The 18,466-nt window shown below is 35.3% G+C and overlaps 1 protein-coding gene across 1 annotated transcript in view; it reads right to left on the bottom strand.

The window, feature by feature from the left end:
* epha2b (eph receptor A2 b) overlaps positions 1-18,466 on the bottom strand; it is a 73,361-nt gene that overhangs the window by 5,618 nt on the left and 49,277 nt on the right. Inside the window, exons 7-16 of the mRNA XM_062054531.1 lie at positions 17,166-17,337; positions 16,986-17,085; positions 10,173-10,228; positions 9,963-10,088; positions 9,224-9,409; positions 9,087-9,148; positions 6,820-7,029; positions 5,711-5,860; positions 5,428-5,621; positions 3,033-3,188 (exon numbers count right to left, since the gene is read on the bottom strand). Coding sequence (XP_061910515.1) covers positions 3,033-3,188; positions 5,428-5,621; positions 5,711-5,860; positions 6,820-7,029; positions 9,087-9,148; positions 9,224-9,409; positions 9,963-10,088; positions 10,173-10,228; positions 16,986-17,085; positions 17,166-17,337 — 1,412 coding nt within the window. The remainder of the gene's footprint in view (positions 1-3,032; positions 3,189-5,427; positions 5,622-5,710; positions 5,861-6,819; positions 7,030-9,086; positions 9,149-9,223; positions 9,410-9,962; positions 10,089-10,172; positions 10,229-16,985; positions 17,086-17,165; positions 17,338-18,466) is intronic.

The following is an 18,466-nucleotide window of genomic DNA, read 5'->3' as shown; positions in this document are numbered from 1 at the left end:
CTGGAGTATAAGTCGCATTTTTCGGGGAAATGTATTTGATAAAACCCAACACCAAGAATAGACATTTGAAAGACAATTTAAAATAAATAAAGAATAGTGAACAACAGGCTGAATAAGTGTACATTATATGAGGCATAAATAACCAACTGCTATGTTAACGTAACATATTATGGTAAGAGTCATTCAAATAACTATAACATATAGAACATGCTATACGTTTACCAAACAATCTGTCACTCCTAATCGCTAAATCCCATGAAATCTTATACGTCTAGTCTCTTACGTGAATGAGCTAAATAATATTATTTGATATTTTACGGTACTGTGTTAAAAATTTCACACATATGTCGCTCCTGAGTATAAGTCGCACCCCCGGCCAAACTATGAAAAAAACTGCAACTTATAGTCCGAAAAATATGGTATGTATATATATATATATATATATATTAGGGCTGCAACAACTAATCGATTTAATCGATTAAAATCGTTTATAAAAATAGTTGGCGATTAATTTAGTCATCGATTCGTTGGAACTATGCTATGCGCATGCGCAGAGGCAAATTATTATTATTTTTACATTTTTTTAAATATTTTTTTATAAACCTTTATTACGGCGTGGCGAGGTTGGGAGAGTGGCCGTGCCAGCAATCTGAGGGTTACTGGTTCGATCCCCACCTTCTACCAACTTAGTCACGTCCATTGTGTCCTTGAGCAAGACACTTCACCCTTGCTCCTGATGGGTCCTGCTTAGCGCCTTGCATGGCAGCTCCCGCCATCAGTGTGTGAATGTGAATGTGTGTGTGAAAGGGGTGAATGTGGAAATAGCGTCAAAGCGCTTTGAGTTCCTTACAAAAAGGTAGAAAAGCGCTATACAAGTACAACCCATTTACCATTTTATTTATAAAATGCAACATGTACAAACAGCTGAGAAACAATAATCAAAATAAGTATGGTGCCAGTATGCTGTTTTTTTTTCCAATAAAATACTGGAAAGGATAGAAATGTAGTTTGTCTCTTTTATCCGATTATTAATCGATTAATCGAAGTAATAATCAACAGATTAATCGATTATCAAATTAATCGTTAGTTGCAGCCCTAATATATATATATATATATATATATATATATATATATATATATATATATATATATATATATATATATATATATATATATATATATATATATATATATATATATATATTTATTTATATATATATATATATATATATATATATATATATATATATATATATATATATATATATATATATATATATATATATATATATATATATATATATATATATATATATATATATATACGGTAGTATATATATATATATATATATATATATATATATATATATATATATATATATATATATATATATATATATATATATATATATATATATATATATATATATATATATATATATATATATATATATATATATATATATATATATATATATATATATATATACTACCGTTCAAAAGTTTGGGGTCACCCAAACAATTTTGTGGAATAACCTTCATTTCTATTAACAAGAATAGACTGTCGAGTTTCAGATGAAAGTTCTCTTTTTCTGGCCATTTTGAGCGTTTAATTGAATTGAATTTAATAGAAATGTAGTTTGTCTCTTTTATCCGATTATTAATCGATTAATCGAAGTAATAATCAACAGATTAATCGATTATCAAATTAATCGTTAGTTGCAGCCCTAATATATATATATATATATATATATATATATATATATATATATATATATATATATATATATATATATATATATATATATATATATATATATATATATATATATATATATATATATATATATATATATATATATATATATATATATATATATATACTACCGTTCAAAAGTTTGGGGTCACCCAAACAATTTTGTGGAATAACCTTCATTTCTAATAACAAGAATAGACTGTCGAGTTTCAGATGAAAGTTCTCTTTTTTTGGCCATTTTGAGCGTTTAATTGACCCCACAAATGTGATGCTCCAGAAACTCAATCTGCTCAAAGGAAGGTCAGTTTTGTAGCTTCTGTAACGAGCTAAACTGTTTTCAGATGTGTGAACATGATTGCACAAGGGTTTTCTAATCATCAATTAGCCTTCTGAGCCAATGAGCAAACACATTGTGCCATTAGAACACTGGAGTGATAGTTGCTGGAAATGGGCCTCTATACACCTATGTAGATATTGCACCAAAAACCAGACATTTACGGCTAGAATAGTCATTTACCACATTAGCAATGTATAGAGTGTATTTCTTTCAAGTTAAGACTAGTTTAAAGTTATCTTCATTGAAAAGTACAGTGCTTTTCCTTCAAAAATAAGGACATTTCAATGTGACCCCAAACTTTTGAACGGTAGTGTATATATATATATATATATATATATATATATATATATATATATATATATATATATATATATATATATATATATATATATAAGAAATACTTGAAAATATATACACCCCCCTCTACCTCCGTCCCCCCATCTCCCGAATTCGGAGGTCTCAAGGTTGGCAAGTATGGCTCCTGCACATCCCAGAAGATAAGACTTGCATTTCTTCATCCCCTCTTTTCTCCTCACTTTTAGAGAAAGCCACAAGCGCCAAGAGTGACTTTTTGAGGGTTTGCAAAAGCGCCACTCAGGGCAAAGTGTGTGGGTAGAAAGGAGGGACGAGAGAAAGAAGAAGAACAGCCGTGACCTCAATCGGCCGTCGTCATTCTAGAAAGCCACATCTTTTTTCTCTTTCTTCTTTCCTGGCTTACTTTTTCCATCACAAACATTCAACGAGTTATGACTGAGGCCCGGCGATCATAATGATGCCAACCTTTCTGCAGCATGGTCAAATGAAAATCAAGGAACTACTGGGAGAGAAAGTGAGGAACAGATGTCCCGCCGGGAATAAAAACACTCTGGTGCAACGCGATGACTTGAAGAAGAAGAATAATAATCAAATGAAATATGTGGCGTCAGCAGTTCCACTTACTCGTTCTTCATCTGCAGGACTTGGTCCATGCTGACGATGCCGGCGCAGTTGAAGTTGTCGATGTACTGACTCATCTTTATAGACTCCAGCCACTCGGACACCGACCTGAAGGGGGAACCGTCCGAGCCGCTGACGCTGGGCAGGCGGATGGAAACGCTGCAGGGAGAGAAGAAGTAAAACAACAATTGTAATGGACAAGCTCGGCCACAACAAAGGCGAGGCGACTGACAGCTTTAATTACAGCGCAGGAAGCCCGCTTTGTGGTAAAAACCAGTCGGAGCAGTCAGGGGAAAAGAGACGTTTAAGATATGACAATAGTGGCCCTTTTGTCTTCTTTCCACTCTTTGCCTGCTTTGCTGCTCTCTCACAAAAGAAGACGACATGCCTTCTTGCACACTCTCACACACAAAAAGAGATTTAAGAGCTTTGGTGTTGCTTTACAAAGACTTCACTCAAATTTGTTGTTGCCTTCAGGGTAGAAGCCGGGTCCCTTTTCTATAGCGTCATTGCAAAATTGTCTCCGGTCTTCCCCCTTGACGCTTTTAGGGGCTGTTTATCTACGGACAACCTCGTAAAAACTCTTTTTTATTGACTTTTTGAATAGTTCCACATGAAACCACAACTGAAATTGCGGCAATATGCATGCCAGGCCTGTAGTTGGCGACATTACAATCACTGCTGCCCATTTTAGATATTTGTCATTTCTGGTATCTATAAACGGTTAGACAAAATTATTGTTCATTTTTTTGGTTAAAAAGGTGTCGTTTTAGGTATAACCAACATTTAAATAAAAGTTTTGTCATGGCATTTTCTAGCTAATTAAAGAGAATATAATTTAAAAAATGACATAAAAATCACATTCATTTCACATTTAATTATTAAATAAAAAAATTAAAATGACATTAAGTCAACAATTTAAAAAATTTTTTTTTACAAATGTATACAATGCAGCACATTAATTTGTTGTTGCCTTCAGGGTAGAAGCCGGGTCCCTTTTCTATAGCGTCATTGCAAAATTGTCTCCAGTCTTCCCCCTTGACGCTTTTAGGGGCTGTTTATCTACGGACAACCTCGTAAAAACTCTTTTTTATTGACTTTTTGAATAGTTCCACATGAGACCACAACTGAAATTGCGGCAATATGCATGCCAGGCCTGTAGTTGGCGACATTACAATCACTGCTGCCCATTTGAGATATTTGTCATTTCTGGTATCTATAAACGGTTAGACAAAATTATTGTTCATTTTTTTGGTTAAAAAGGTGTCGTTTTAGGTATAACCAACATTTAAATAAAAGTTTTGTCATGGCATTTTCTAGCTAATTAAAGAGAATATAATTTAAAAAATGACATAAAAATCATTCATTTCACATTTAATTATTAAATAAAAAAATTAAAATGACATTAAGTCAACAATTTTTTAATTTTTTTTTTTACAAATGTATACAACGCAGCACATTAATTCGCCCATAGATGTGAATATGATTCACTGACAAGCCATCCAGTGTGTACCCCAAATTAAATAAATCTAAATTAAATTAAAACAAAATTCAATCAAAAGAAAATGAAATTAATTGATTTAAAATTAAATATATTTTTATATGTAAATAAATTAAACACATCTTTAAAGTATCCGCTTTGTGCTATATAACTTTAAAGTTAAAGGGGATCTATGATGACTTAATCTACATTTTTAAAACACTTTCTCGTGGACTACATAATTTGTATTATATATATATATATATATATATATATATATATATATATATATATATATATATATATATATATATATATATATATATATATATATATATATATATATATATATATATATATATATATATATATATATATATATATATATATATATATATATGTATATATGTATGTGTGGGAAATGTGAGGGTTTCCTCAATCGTCAGGAGATTGAAATCTCCTGACGATTGAGGAAACCCTCATGAAACAGGCCTGTAGAGATGAAATAGTCTTGTGATTTTTTCCCACACATACATATTACGCTCTACTACGGTATCGAGCACTATTTTTTTTTTGGATAATCTAATTAAGACATATATATATATATATATATATGGTCATATTCAAAGTCCTCATGTGTCCAGGGACATATTTCCTGAGTTTATAAACATAATATAAATTTTTTTTAAAGAAAAAAGATTTTGTGATGCTAAAAAATATTGATACTTTTTAGAGGTGGTATAGTACCAAATATGATTCATTAGTATCGCGGTATTTTACTAATACTGGTATACTGTACAACCCTACTTCTTGGCAATAATATTTAATCTTGTTCTGTTTTGGGTGTTGTGTTTACTGATGATGCAAAGGCCCACTGTTTATTCACAGCCCTCGCTTGGATATTTAAATAAACGTTACCGTGGATCAAAGTCCGCAATGGTCTTCAGGGAATCTGGACTGCGTAGCAGTTTGTCCAGCAGGCTGACAATGTCCCCGAAACGTGGCCTTTTCGAGCGGTCCTGCAGCCAGCACTGCAGCATTAGCTGGTAAACAGTCGAGGGACAGTCCATAGGCGCCGGCAGCCTGAAAGCCTCGTTGATGGCCTTCATCACCTGCAAACAATTTAGGAGAGCTTTGCTTGATGACGGTTTTTAAAAAATGAGGCCGCAACCTAAAACCGTGCACTCTAACAGAATCTCACCTCGTGATTACTCATGTCCCAGTAAGGCCGTTCGCCAAAAGCCATGACCTCCCACATGACGATGCCAAAACTCCACACGTCGCTGGCTGAGGTGAACTTCCTGTATGCGATTGCCTCAGGAGCTGTCCAACGTATGGGGATCTTACCGCCCTGTTAAACAAAAATGAGGTCAAGGCTTTCAAGTTCTTCCCTGCATTGTTTCCACAAAGGTGAAAGCATATGTATCTTGTTAAGATCAAGTGGGGGCTAACTTATCCATAGAGATGTCCGATAATATCGGACTGCCGATATTATCGGCTGATAAATGCTTTAAAATGTACTATCGGAAATTATCGGTATCGGTTTAAAAAAGTAAAATGTATGACTTTTTAAAATGCCGCTGTGTACACGGACGTAGGGAGAAGTACAGAGCGCCAATAAACCTTAAAGGCACTGCGTTTGCGTGTCGGCCCAGTCACATAATATCTACGGCTTTTCACACACTCAAGTGAATGCAATGCATATTTGGTCAACAGCCATACAGGTCACACTGAGGGTGACCATATAAACAACTTTAACACTGTTACAAATATGCGCCACACTGTGAACCCACACCAAACAAGAATGACAAACACATTTCGGGAGAACATCCGCACCGTAACACAACATAAACACAACAGAACAAATACCCAGAACCCCTTGCAGCACTAACTCTTCCGGGACGCTACCATATACACCCCCTGCTACCCCCTACCTCCCCACCTCAACCCCGCCCACCTCAACCTCCTCATGCTCTCTCAGGGAGAGCATGTCCCAAATTCCAAGCTGCTGTTTTGAGGCATGTTAAAAAAAATAATGCACTTTGTGACTTCAATAATAAATATGGCAGTGCCATGTTGGCATTTTTTTCCATAACTTGAGTTGATTTATTTTGGAAAACCTTGTTACATTGTTTAATGCATCCAGCGGGGCATCACAACAAAATTAGGCATAATAATGTGTTGATTCCACGACTGTATATGTCGGTATCGGTTCATATTGGAATCGGTAATTAAGAGTTGGACAATATCGGATATGGGCAAAAAAGCCATTATCGGACATCTCTACTTATCCACACTGCGTTCACTCACACTCGTAGTGTATGTTCCCTCAGGATCGTCCTCAAGAACTCTCGACAAGCCAAAGTCGGACACTTTACACTCCAGAGCGGTGTTGACCAGGATGTTACGAGCGGCCAGGTCACGGTGGACGTAGCTCATATCAGAGAGGTACTTCATGCCAGCAGCTATGCCACGCAGCATGCCCACCAGCTGGAAGGAGGAAATCTCTCCGTCACGGTCCTAATAGCAAGAAAACATGAAAAACACACAAGTTAGTTACAAAACACACAATGACTTAATTGTTCAGCTACATCCTTTTTATGTAGACAGTCCTCCCACGCTACGTCACGCTTCAAATATCGCGGCCTTTCTACATTGCAGGTTTTTTTTGTGTGGAAAAAACGCCCAAAACGTTTTCTTTTATTTTTATTGTATTTTATTTATTTTTTTTTATTTGTATTTATTTCTTTTTTTAAATCTCATTGCAGATAGCAGATTGTTTTAAAATGTTTTAAGTAAAAAAATAAAAAATAAAAAAAATAAAATAAAATAAAATAAAAAAATAAATAAATAAAAAATAAATAAAATGTTTTAAGTATATAATTATTTTAAATACAAAACCCAAAACCAGTGAAGTTGGCATGTGGTGTAAATCGTAAATAAAAACAAAATAACAAACAAACAAATCCTTTTCAACCTATTTTCAATTGAATAGACTGCAAAGACAAGATACTTAACATTCGAACAGGAAAACTTTCGATATTTTTTGCAAATATCACCTCATTTGGAATTTGATGCCTGCAACATGTTTCAAAAAAGCTGGCACAAAAGTTGAGGAATGCTCATCAAACACTTATTTCAACATGTTCTATCTACACTTCTGTTGAAATGTAATAATCACTTATTCTTCTGTTGTTTGGATAATGTTACATTAGTTTTGGATGATACCACAAATTATTTTTGTGGTATCACTACAAATGATTTACAGGATCATACATTGGTCATAATTTAAGTTCTCATGTGTCCAGGGACGTATTTCCTGAGTTTATGAATATAATATGATTTTTTTTTTTTTTTAAAGAAAAAAGATTTTGTGACGATGAAAGATATTGATGTAATCGTAGTAGTATCGACTAGATACGCTCTTGTACTTGTTATCATTACAGTGGATGTCAGATGTAGATCCACCCATGGCATTTGTTTACATTGTGACGCTGGTGAGCTATTGTATCCTCCTACGGTGTGTAGTGAAGCATGTTTAGCTATTCCTCGTCCTGCAGGGATGATACTTGTAAAAAACTCACTGTATTTGTCGCCACGGAGGCGAGGATTAGTGATTTAGAAGAAGCTAAAACACTGCCGATTGCGGATGGACATTAGCCGCTAACTAGCTAGCCATGTTTTAAAGCACCTCTTCCTGAGGGCGTTTCAGTGTTATAGCTTCACCTTTATCGTTAGTTTTTAAGCCAAAACGCGTCCGTTCTCCCTTTTCTGTCTACACACTGTGTCTGCTTATAAGTACTCTGTGATTGTGCGCTGCCGAACATGCTCCTCTGCTCGTAAAACCAGCAATGTCACGATGTGAGGACGACGCGCCGTCATGCCAGTAAATACAAAATATGGCGAACTGGTACTTTTTAAACAGAGTATAGTATCGTTTTTGATTCATTAGTACCCTGATACTACCGTATTTTTCGGAGTATAAGTCGCTCCGGAGTATAAGTCGCACCGGCCGAAAATGCATAATAAAGAAGGAAAAAAACATATATAAGTCGCATTTTTTGGGGAAGTTTATTTGATAAAACCCAACACCAAGAATAGACATTTGAAAGGCAATTTAAAATAAATAAAGAATAGTGAACAACAGGCTGAATAAGTGTACGTTATATGATGATATACGTGCCTGGTATGTTAACGTAACATATTATGGTAAGAGTCATTCAAATAACTATAACATATAGAACATGCTATACGTTTACCAAACAATCTGTCACTCCTAATCGCTAAATCCCATGAAATCTTATACGTCTAGTCTCTTACGTGAATGAGCTAAATAATAATATTTGATATTTTACGGTAATGTGTTAATAATTTCACACATAAGTCGCTCCTGAGTATAAGTCGCACCCCCGGCCAAACTATGAAAAAAACTGTGACTTATAGTCCGAAAAATACGGTATACAAGTACCAGTATACCGTACAACCTTAGTCCACTGGAAGCACATCATTTTTTACATTGTGGGATGACTAAAAGTCCATTCTATCCTATTATAATTAATATCAGATGGTCGACTTACCCTAAGATACCTGTCCAGTGCTCCATTCTCCATGTATTCAGTCACAATCATGGCGTGTTTGACTGCACACAAACACAATAAAAGATCAACAACATGTCGCTCAAAAATAGGTTAGGTTAGAAAATAAATGTGCTTACATTTGGTAACCACTCCCTCCAGGTGAATGATGTTCTGGTGGGAGAACTGTCCCATGATGGAGGCCTCGCTCAGAAAGTCCTGCCTTTGTTTCTCGGAGTAGCCAGGCTTTAGCGTCTTGACAGCCACCGCCACCTCCATCCTGCCGGGCGTCTTCAAAATACCACGGTACACCTCACCAAACTCCCCTGAAAGACACAGATGGGGCACTTTGGAAAAAGCCATTGCGGTACTGCGGATGTGTGTGAAGGAGTTTTGGGTTTCGGCCTGAAGAAAAAAGGAAGTGTGTGCGGCCATTTTGCTTGAGGCTCTCCCGTAGAGGTGTGTTCAAGGAGAGAGCGCTTGTGTTGTTTAAGTGGAAGATGGCCTGTGGTGTGGGAGTATGGGAATCAGCTGTCACATGAGGAGAAGGAGTGGGAAGGGGGTATGGATGTGGGAACGGGGGTGTATGCTGGGACAAAAAAACAATGGTTTCAAGGGGTAAAAGGTGGTCCTACTTGAATAAACATCTCATGTACGGCAGATTTGGGAGGTGCTGATGTATCAGTTGCAACAGAACAAAATGTCCCAACTTGTTGAGCAAGGACTCCAGCCAGGTAGATGTTAATCTGGCTAAACTAAGCCACCGTCAATCAACACGGTAAGCTGCGGAAAATGTGCAACATAAACAACCCAATCGGGGATTGAAACATCTCTCAGCAAGCCCCAAAAGTAGGCCGTCTCAGGAGGCCCGTCACTCACCGGCTCCGATGACTTTCTGTTTGGTTATGTGGTTGGGATGGATTTCTGTGGCAAATTTAAGGACAGCCGTGTTGGGGTCCTCGTATGTGTGCGGGTCCACGTAGGTCTTCAGAGGCTTCAGTTGCTCTAAGGAACCAGAAAGTTGTTAGACGCTCACTTCATAATCATGAATGACGTGAGGACCGAGAGAGGTGTTTTTGTTTGATTTACCTGAGCTGGAGAAGTAAGCGTCCTCTGGTCCTTGTCTGCTGTGAGAGTTTCTTTTCCTTAATAAAGAAAACATCCAATTCAAATAATTGCTATTTTACTGATTATTTACCAAAATATACTTTATTTATGGTGAATGTGTATTTTTCTTTTAGCTGACATAAGAAAAATAGTCATTTACAAAAAAAAAAAGATGCATTATTTTCATAATTTATATTCCACTTAAGCCATGCCAGTTAAGTGACTCAAGTAGGGCTGCAACAACTAATCGAGTAAATCGATTAAAATTAGAGATGTCCGATATTATCGGACATATGCTTTAAAATGTAATATCGGAAATTATCGGTATCGTTTTTTTTTAATTATCTGTATTGTATTTATTATTATTATTATTATTTTTATTTTTTATTTTTATTAAATCAACATAAAAAACACAAGATACACTTACAATTAGTGCACCAACCCAAAAAACCTCCCTCCCCCATTTACACTCATTCACACAAAAGGGTTGTTTCTTTCTGTTATTAATATTCTGGTTCCTACATTATATATCAATATATATCAATACAGTCTGCAAGGGATACAGTCCGTAAGCACACATGATTGTACGTGCTGCTGGTCCACTAATAGTACTAACCTTTAACAGTTAATTTTACTAATTGTCATTCATTACTAGTTTCTATGTAACTGTTTTATATTGTTGTACTTTCTTTTTTATTCAAGAAAATGTTTTTAATTTATTTATCTTATTTTACTAATTTTTTTAAAAAGTACCTTATCTTCACCATACCTGGTTGTCCAAATTAGGCATAATAATGTGTTAATTCCACGACTGTATATATCGGTATCGGTTGATATCGGTATCGGTAATTAAAGAGTTGGACAATATCGGATATCAGCAAAAAGCCATTATCGGACATCCCTAATTAAAAATCGATTATAAAAATAGTTGGCGATTAATTTAGTCATCGATTCGTTGGATCTATGCTTTGCGCATGCGCAGAGGCTACTTTTTTATTTATTTTTATAAACATTTATTTATAAACTGCAACATTTACAAACAGCTGAGCAACAATAATCAAAATAAGTATGGTGCCAGTATGCTGATTTTTTTCAATAAAATACTGGAAAGGATAGAAATGTAGTTTGTCTCTTTTATCCGATTATTAATCGATTAATCGAAGTAATAATCGACAGATTAATCGATTATCAAATTAGTTGTTAGTTGCAGCCCTAGACTCAAGTCAGGTTGCAATGATTCGAGAGCCGTCGATTTTCCTCACAAATATGAAAGGTTTTGATCCTAAGTACTAAACTTGATATCTTTTGTCGGCCCGACCCGTTTTGGAGACAATTTTCGGGACAAATTTACTCAAAGACTATAAAAATGGGACCCATTACCTCCCTGCTTGACACTCAGCATCAAGGGTTGGAAATGAGGGTTAAATCACCAAAAATGATTTCTGAGCGCGGCACCGCTGCAGCCCACTGCTCCCCTCACCTCCCAGGGGGTGATCAAGGGTGATGGGTCAAATGCAGAGGACACATTTCACCACACCTAGTGTGTGTGTGTGACAATCATTGGTACTTTAACTTTGACTTAACACACCTCGGACCACGAGACAATCATGTAAGAGATCTTTGACGTTTGCCATCTTTGATCGGAAGGGGAACAATTGGGACAAAAACTGCTTGATTGTGTAATGTACGTCAATCAAAATGTTCTGGAATATATGAGGATCCTTTAGAATGCTGCAAACGTTTGTGTTATGTGTATATTCAGGGATATTCTTACAGTAAAAACAAAATATTTAACTTTATATTATGTACATATATATATATATATATATATATATATATATATATATATATATATATATATATATATATATATCTATATATATATATATAAATATATATATATATATATATATATATATATATATATATATATATATATATATATATATATATATATATATATATATATATATATATAGATATATATATATATAGATATATATATATATATATATATATATATATATATATATATATATATATATATATATATAGTACAGTACAAAAGTTTGGATGGATTCAATGGGTTTTCTTTATTTTCATGGCTATTTACATTGTAGATTGTCACTGAAGGCATCAAAACTATGAATGAACACATGTGGAGTTATGTACTTAACAAAAAAAAGGTGAAATAACTGAAAACACGTTTTATATTCTAGTTTCTTCAAAATAGCCACCCTTTGTTCTGATTACTGCTTTGCATACTCTCGGCATTCTCTCGATGAGCTTTAAGAGGTAGTCACCTGAAACATTTTTCTCTTCACAGGTGTGCTTCACGCTCATCGAGAAAGCAAAGGGTGGCTATTTTGAAGAAACTAGAATATAAAACGTTTAAAAACATATAACATAAAACATATAAAAATATTTTCAGTTATTTCACCTTTTTTTGTTAAGTACATAACTCCATATGTGTTCATTCATCGTTTTGATGCCTTCAGTGACAATTTACAATGTAAATAGTCCTGAAAATAAAGAAAACGCATTGAACATATATATATATATATATATATATATATATATATATATATATATATATATATATATATATATATATATATATATATATATATATATATATATATATATATATATATATATGATACACACACACATTGTACATACATTAATATGTACATTTTATATTTTTATGTTTATAAATAATCATATTTATATTATATTTAAATATCTTGCCAGTTAAAATGGACTGTAACTCAAAATTCAGCAAGGCTTTGATCACTTTTTGGCTTCGGTTTCTAGTGCTGTCAAATGATAATAAAAAAAAAAATCAGCTTTATAATGTAATTAGTCACAATTAACCGCAGTGCATTACTTGCTTGCATACTTTAAATTGACTGTTACAAATACCTCAATAACTTGACACAAATGCAATTGTGTTGTCAGAATGTCATTCTCGAATGTTTTCAAAATGTTTTCATTAAATGCTTGTCAACTATTTGCTCAACATTTGGTAACAGTTTTATCTAAAGTTCCACTGGGGGTGTATTTCCAAGCGATATTTTCCACTGAGCACGCCCGTTTCCTGCACTGACCTGATCACAGACTGTATAACAACCCACGCTGCCTTTAGAAAACAATGCATGGTTGAGGTAGAGGCGCATCCAAATTTATCGGGTGATTAATGATATTGTTGATACGTGATTAATGAGATTTTTTTTAAAAAATGCTTTGTCACATGCATCAACTCAGCCCTCGTTTCCATCACAGTTTTGTATTTCTTAGCAGGACTACACATTAGCATCTAGGGATTTTCATTATATAATCTTTTCTTTCTTCAACAAAAATCTGTTTCATTTTTTGAAAAATATTGAAATCTATAACTTTATTGATAATTGATACAGTGGTAGCTCAACCGAAGAGTGCCCCAACTTAAAAGTGTTTTGAGATCAATTGTTATGCTTTCAGTTGCAAGCAAATATTTGAGTTACAAGCATCTCCGCCATTAGTTGGCATAGCAAATGTCACAGTGAACCCCGTAAGATCCAAAACATCTGGTCTTACTCTCTAGGATTAGTTTACAGCGAATGATGAACAACCCTTTGTTTTTCCAACCATGAGAAGTAAGAAAGTGAGTGTGAAGGACAGTGCTGAGAAGAAGAAGTGGATGATATCCATTTAATTAAAGAAAGAATTCATGAAAAACATGACAGAGCACGTAGCAGACTTGGCGAAGCAATTTGAGCGTATCACTTCCAGTCTGCACCATACTGAAGCAGAATGAGTCAATAATGTTAAATGCCAAGAAAGTTAAAATAATATCTCAACGGCAAACATTTATCTATGAAACTATGGAGAAGCTGCTGATGGTGTATTTGACGGAGAGATGCAGCAGGAAGGAGATACCGTAAAAGTCCACTCTCCGAAGTAAAAACTGTACATTATTATTACATTTCTTCCTAAAACTAATGTAGTTGTTAGTAGTACATTCTATTGTATTGTTTTTATACAATATTTATTATGTAAAAGTTTTTAAAGGCATGTTACATGTTAAAATTGTGCTTTGATTTTGATTCATTTCAATGGGAAACGCCGATTTGAGATACAAGTGTTTTAAGTTAGGAGCTCCGTCACAGAGCCATTTAAGCTGGTAAATTGAGGTACCGTATTTTTCGGACTATAAATCGAATTTTTTTTAAATAGTTTGGCTGGGGGTGCGACTTATACTCAGGAGCGACTTATGTGTGAAATTATTAACACATTACGGTAAAATATCCAATAATATTATTTAGCTCATTCACGTAAGAGACTAGACGTATAAGATTTCATGGGATTTAGCGATTAGGAGTGACAGATTGTTTGGTAAACATATAGCATGTTCTATATGTTATAGTTATTTGAATGACTCTTACCATAATATGTTACGTTAACATACCAGGCACGTTCTCAGTTGGTTATTTATGCCTCATATAACGTACACTTATTCAGCCTGTTCTTCACTATTCTTTATTTATTTTAAATTGCCTTTCAAATGTCTATTCTTGGTGTTGGCTTTTATCAAATAAACTTCCCCAAAAACTGCAACTTATACTCCAGTGCGACTTATATATGTTTTTTTCCTTCTTTATTATGCATTTTCGGCCGGTGCGACTTATACTCCGGAAAATGCGGTAATACTGTGCATGCAAAAGGTGGGAGTATCTATCAATGTACAATATGGTACACATCCAGCCTAATTAGAATGCAACCTAATTAGTATGCAGACGAAACTGAAACTCTCTGAACTACTTCCATTTGAAGCCTTCCGTCCGTATCCTGAGGGACAGACACCGAGAGACGTTTGCACAGTGCCTGTGTTATTAAAAGGTGTAAATCCTTATTGTTTTACAGTTCTCTTTTATGCATTTTAAAATGTATGTCTTAACGTATTACTTTTCTGAAACTGCTCTGTGACATGTGCTGTTGATCTCTTGGCCAGGTCACCCTTGTGAAAGAGATCTTGATATAGATGGGTTTCTTATCTGGTTAAATAAAGGTTGTAGAATGGTTATGTGAAAACACTAGGGGTGTAACGGTACACAAAAATGTCGGTTCGGTACGTACCTCGGTTTAGAGGTCACGGTTCGGTTCATTTTCGGTACAGTAAGAAAACAACAAAATATAAATGTTTTGGTTATTTATTTACCAAATTTGCAAAATCTTCCACCAAAAATATTTTTCTTAGTGGACTATTTGATGTGAAGTAATCGGAACCTTGGATAGGTCAATAATTCATAATAATAAAATTGATTTTGATTCAATATTATGTTTTGAGCAATGACAGTTTGAAAGAAAAAAAAACGGTTTGTTTTATTAGTCAACATTGCCACTTTTTCTAAATTACATTTAACCTTTAAACTTTTTTATTTCACTTTTGTTATGATTTTGTTTATTTTGATAGTATTTTTAGAATGTGCCGTGGGCCTTTTAAAACATTAGCTGTGGGCCGCAACACTTTTGACACCCCTGCTATAGATAATAAAAAAATGAAATGTGATAAATCTATGGATAAAAAGCAGAGCCTGGCGACGCATGCGCGTTTATCATAACTCTCTCGCTCTCTCTGTCTCTGCCCCTCCCTCACCAATGCTGCTGCGCGCACAATTTGTTTTGTTTTCAACCCCTTCTTAACCCTTAACGTACATTGAAAATACACGCAACCCTAACTCAAAATGACGGACATTTGAGGCATTTAAGAAACAGCTCCGCAAAAGAGGACATGTCCGGTGAAAAGAGAACGTACGGTCAGTCTATCGTAGCCCGTTAGCTGCTAGCATGGCGTGTGTTGTGCCTCGGTGTGCATTGTTTACACAACGTGCGGTACGCTACTTAATAAGTCCATGTGGAAACTCGTTCGGTACACCTGCGAACCGAACCGAAACCCCAGTACCGAAACGGTTCAATACAAATACACGTACCGTTACACCCCTAGAAAACACAGAGGTGATTTGTGCAAAGTTACTGTGTCTTGTGGCCGCTCGTTTATACGACAATTATGTTTTTGGAGATAGAAAACACACATTTTTTCAACTGGGTTTCAAATTAATGGAGGATGTACATCTCAGTGACAGTCCCAATAGTAATGGTGCTGCAGTCTTCACTGCATTTATAACCTACTTTTTACAATTACCATAATTTGCAGGGGACGTGCGTATCTTAACGATCTCTGTGCGATGTGGGAACGTAAATGTTCAAGCCGATGCGAATGCAAATTAGGAAGGGCTGTGGTGGAGGTCTGCTTTAATATCAATAGCACATAGCAACCTTTGTGGTGAACGTACAAGAAGCTCTCAAAGGGATCCCGACACTATTCAGACAGAAGCGTCCCTTTGATAAACGCTGACGATGGGCCATGTTTGCTAAAGCGATTTTCAATCCAAAGGACTGACAAGCAGGCGGGAGGGAGGCGGGTGGACAGGCTTGAGTTTGCTACACTAAAAGGTGCAGGTCAACTTTCAACTAAAGCCTGAAACACAGTGAAGCACTTAGTAGCTTGAGGCCTAGCCCCTTGTCCCCTACAATGTGTCACTCCAGACCAATTTCCTTTCCAAGGCCTCTCCAGAATATAACAAGTGAACAATGTGAACACAAATTCTCCCCTTGGAGGCTGCAACACACTGAGAAGAGAAAGTTGTCAAAAGGAAGACAGAAAGGAAGCGGTGAGGACAGACGGAATGTACAAGTACATGTGGAGGCCCGGCCGAGGAAGGATTGGGAAAGGAAGCCCGAGTGCTTACTGACCGTCTGCGGAGGAAGACCACCAGAACCAGTATGAACAACGCGGCTGCGCCTAGGATTGGCACGCCAAAAACCAGCGCGGGATTGGTCTGAGTCAGAGGTTCTGGAAAAATAAAGAAGCCTCTTTAAAGCGACACCGCCCTGAAATATTTGGCCTCAGCGGTTGTCGCCTGGTTTGTATACCTGCTGAGGACGTTTCAAACTGTTCTTCCACACTGGAGCCTCCGGGGGTTCCGTCACTGCTGAGGGCCTGCACCCGGAACAGGTAGGCAGTGCCGGGGGCCAGATCATTGATCTCCACTGAGCTCTTCTCCAGGATCAGCACAGTGTAGGTAGTCATGTCCAGATTGTCATCCTGCCACAGAACACAATGGAAGCAAGCTTTATTAGTACAAGCTAACAAAAGTTATTTTTCTCTCTAATTTGATGCTGTTAGAAATCTGTATTTGTGAGCTCTATACAGGACTAATAATTACAAAACAGTAGTAAATGATATACACTGTACAGTGTTTCCTAGATTATTGCAGGGGTTAGGTCAGGGGTGTCAAACTCATTTTAGATCAGGGGCCACATGGAGAAAAATCTACTCCCAAGTGGGCCCGACTGGTAAAATTACGGCACGATAACTTAAAAATAAAAACAACTTCAGATTGTTTTCTTTGTTTAAAAATAGAACAATCACATTCTGAAAATGTACAAATCTTGTTGTTGGGTTTTTTTCACACTTACATGTTGCTCTTAATAGTATTATATTTTTTTTTGTCGTTATTTATACTTTCTGAATAAATTATGTGACAATGTTCATCAGTCAACTCATTGGTGTTCATTTTCAATCTATCAAGATAAAATAATATCCAAATCAAATGACAGGATGTTATTTATGTAGTTTGTTCATTTTCCTTGGCGGTGCACGAACATCATGTGTTTTTTTTTTTTTTTTACATATGTAGCAAAATCTACAAAGATACAAATAATTGCTATTGCGACATCTAATGGATACATTTAGAACAGCAGTTTATTTCTTTTCATTTTAAAGCATTTATCGGCCGATAATATCGGCAGGCCGATATTATCGGCCGATAAATGCTTTAAAATGTAATATCGGAAATTATCGGTATCGTTTTTTTTTATTATCAGTATCGTTTTTTTTAATTTTATTTATTAAATCAACATAAAAAACACAAGATACACTTACAATTAGTGCACCAACCCAAAAAACCTCCCTCCCCCATTCACACTCATTCATACAAAAGTGTTGTTTCTTTCTGTTATTAATATTTCTGGTTCCTACATTTTATATCAATATATATCAATACAGTCTGCAAGGGATACAGTCCGTAAGCACACATGATTGTGCGTGCTGCTGGTCCACTAATAGTACTAACCTTTAACAGTTAATTTTACTCATTTTCATTCATTACTAGTTTCTATGTAACTGTTTTTATATTGTTTTACTTTCTTTTTTATTCAAGAAAATGTTTTAA

This window comes from Entelurus aequoreus, linkage group LG07, assembly GCF_033978785.1.
Source record: "Entelurus aequoreus isolate RoL-2023_Sb linkage group LG07, RoL_Eaeq_v1.1, whole genome shotgun sequence".
In the NCBI taxonomy this organism is placed as follows: domain Eukaryota; kingdom Metazoa; phylum Chordata; class Actinopteri; order Syngnathiformes; family Syngnathidae; genus Entelurus; species Entelurus aequoreus.
The sequence above is the reverse complement of the archived record's forward strand: the minus strand, read 5'-3'. Positions and strand labels throughout refer to the sequence as shown.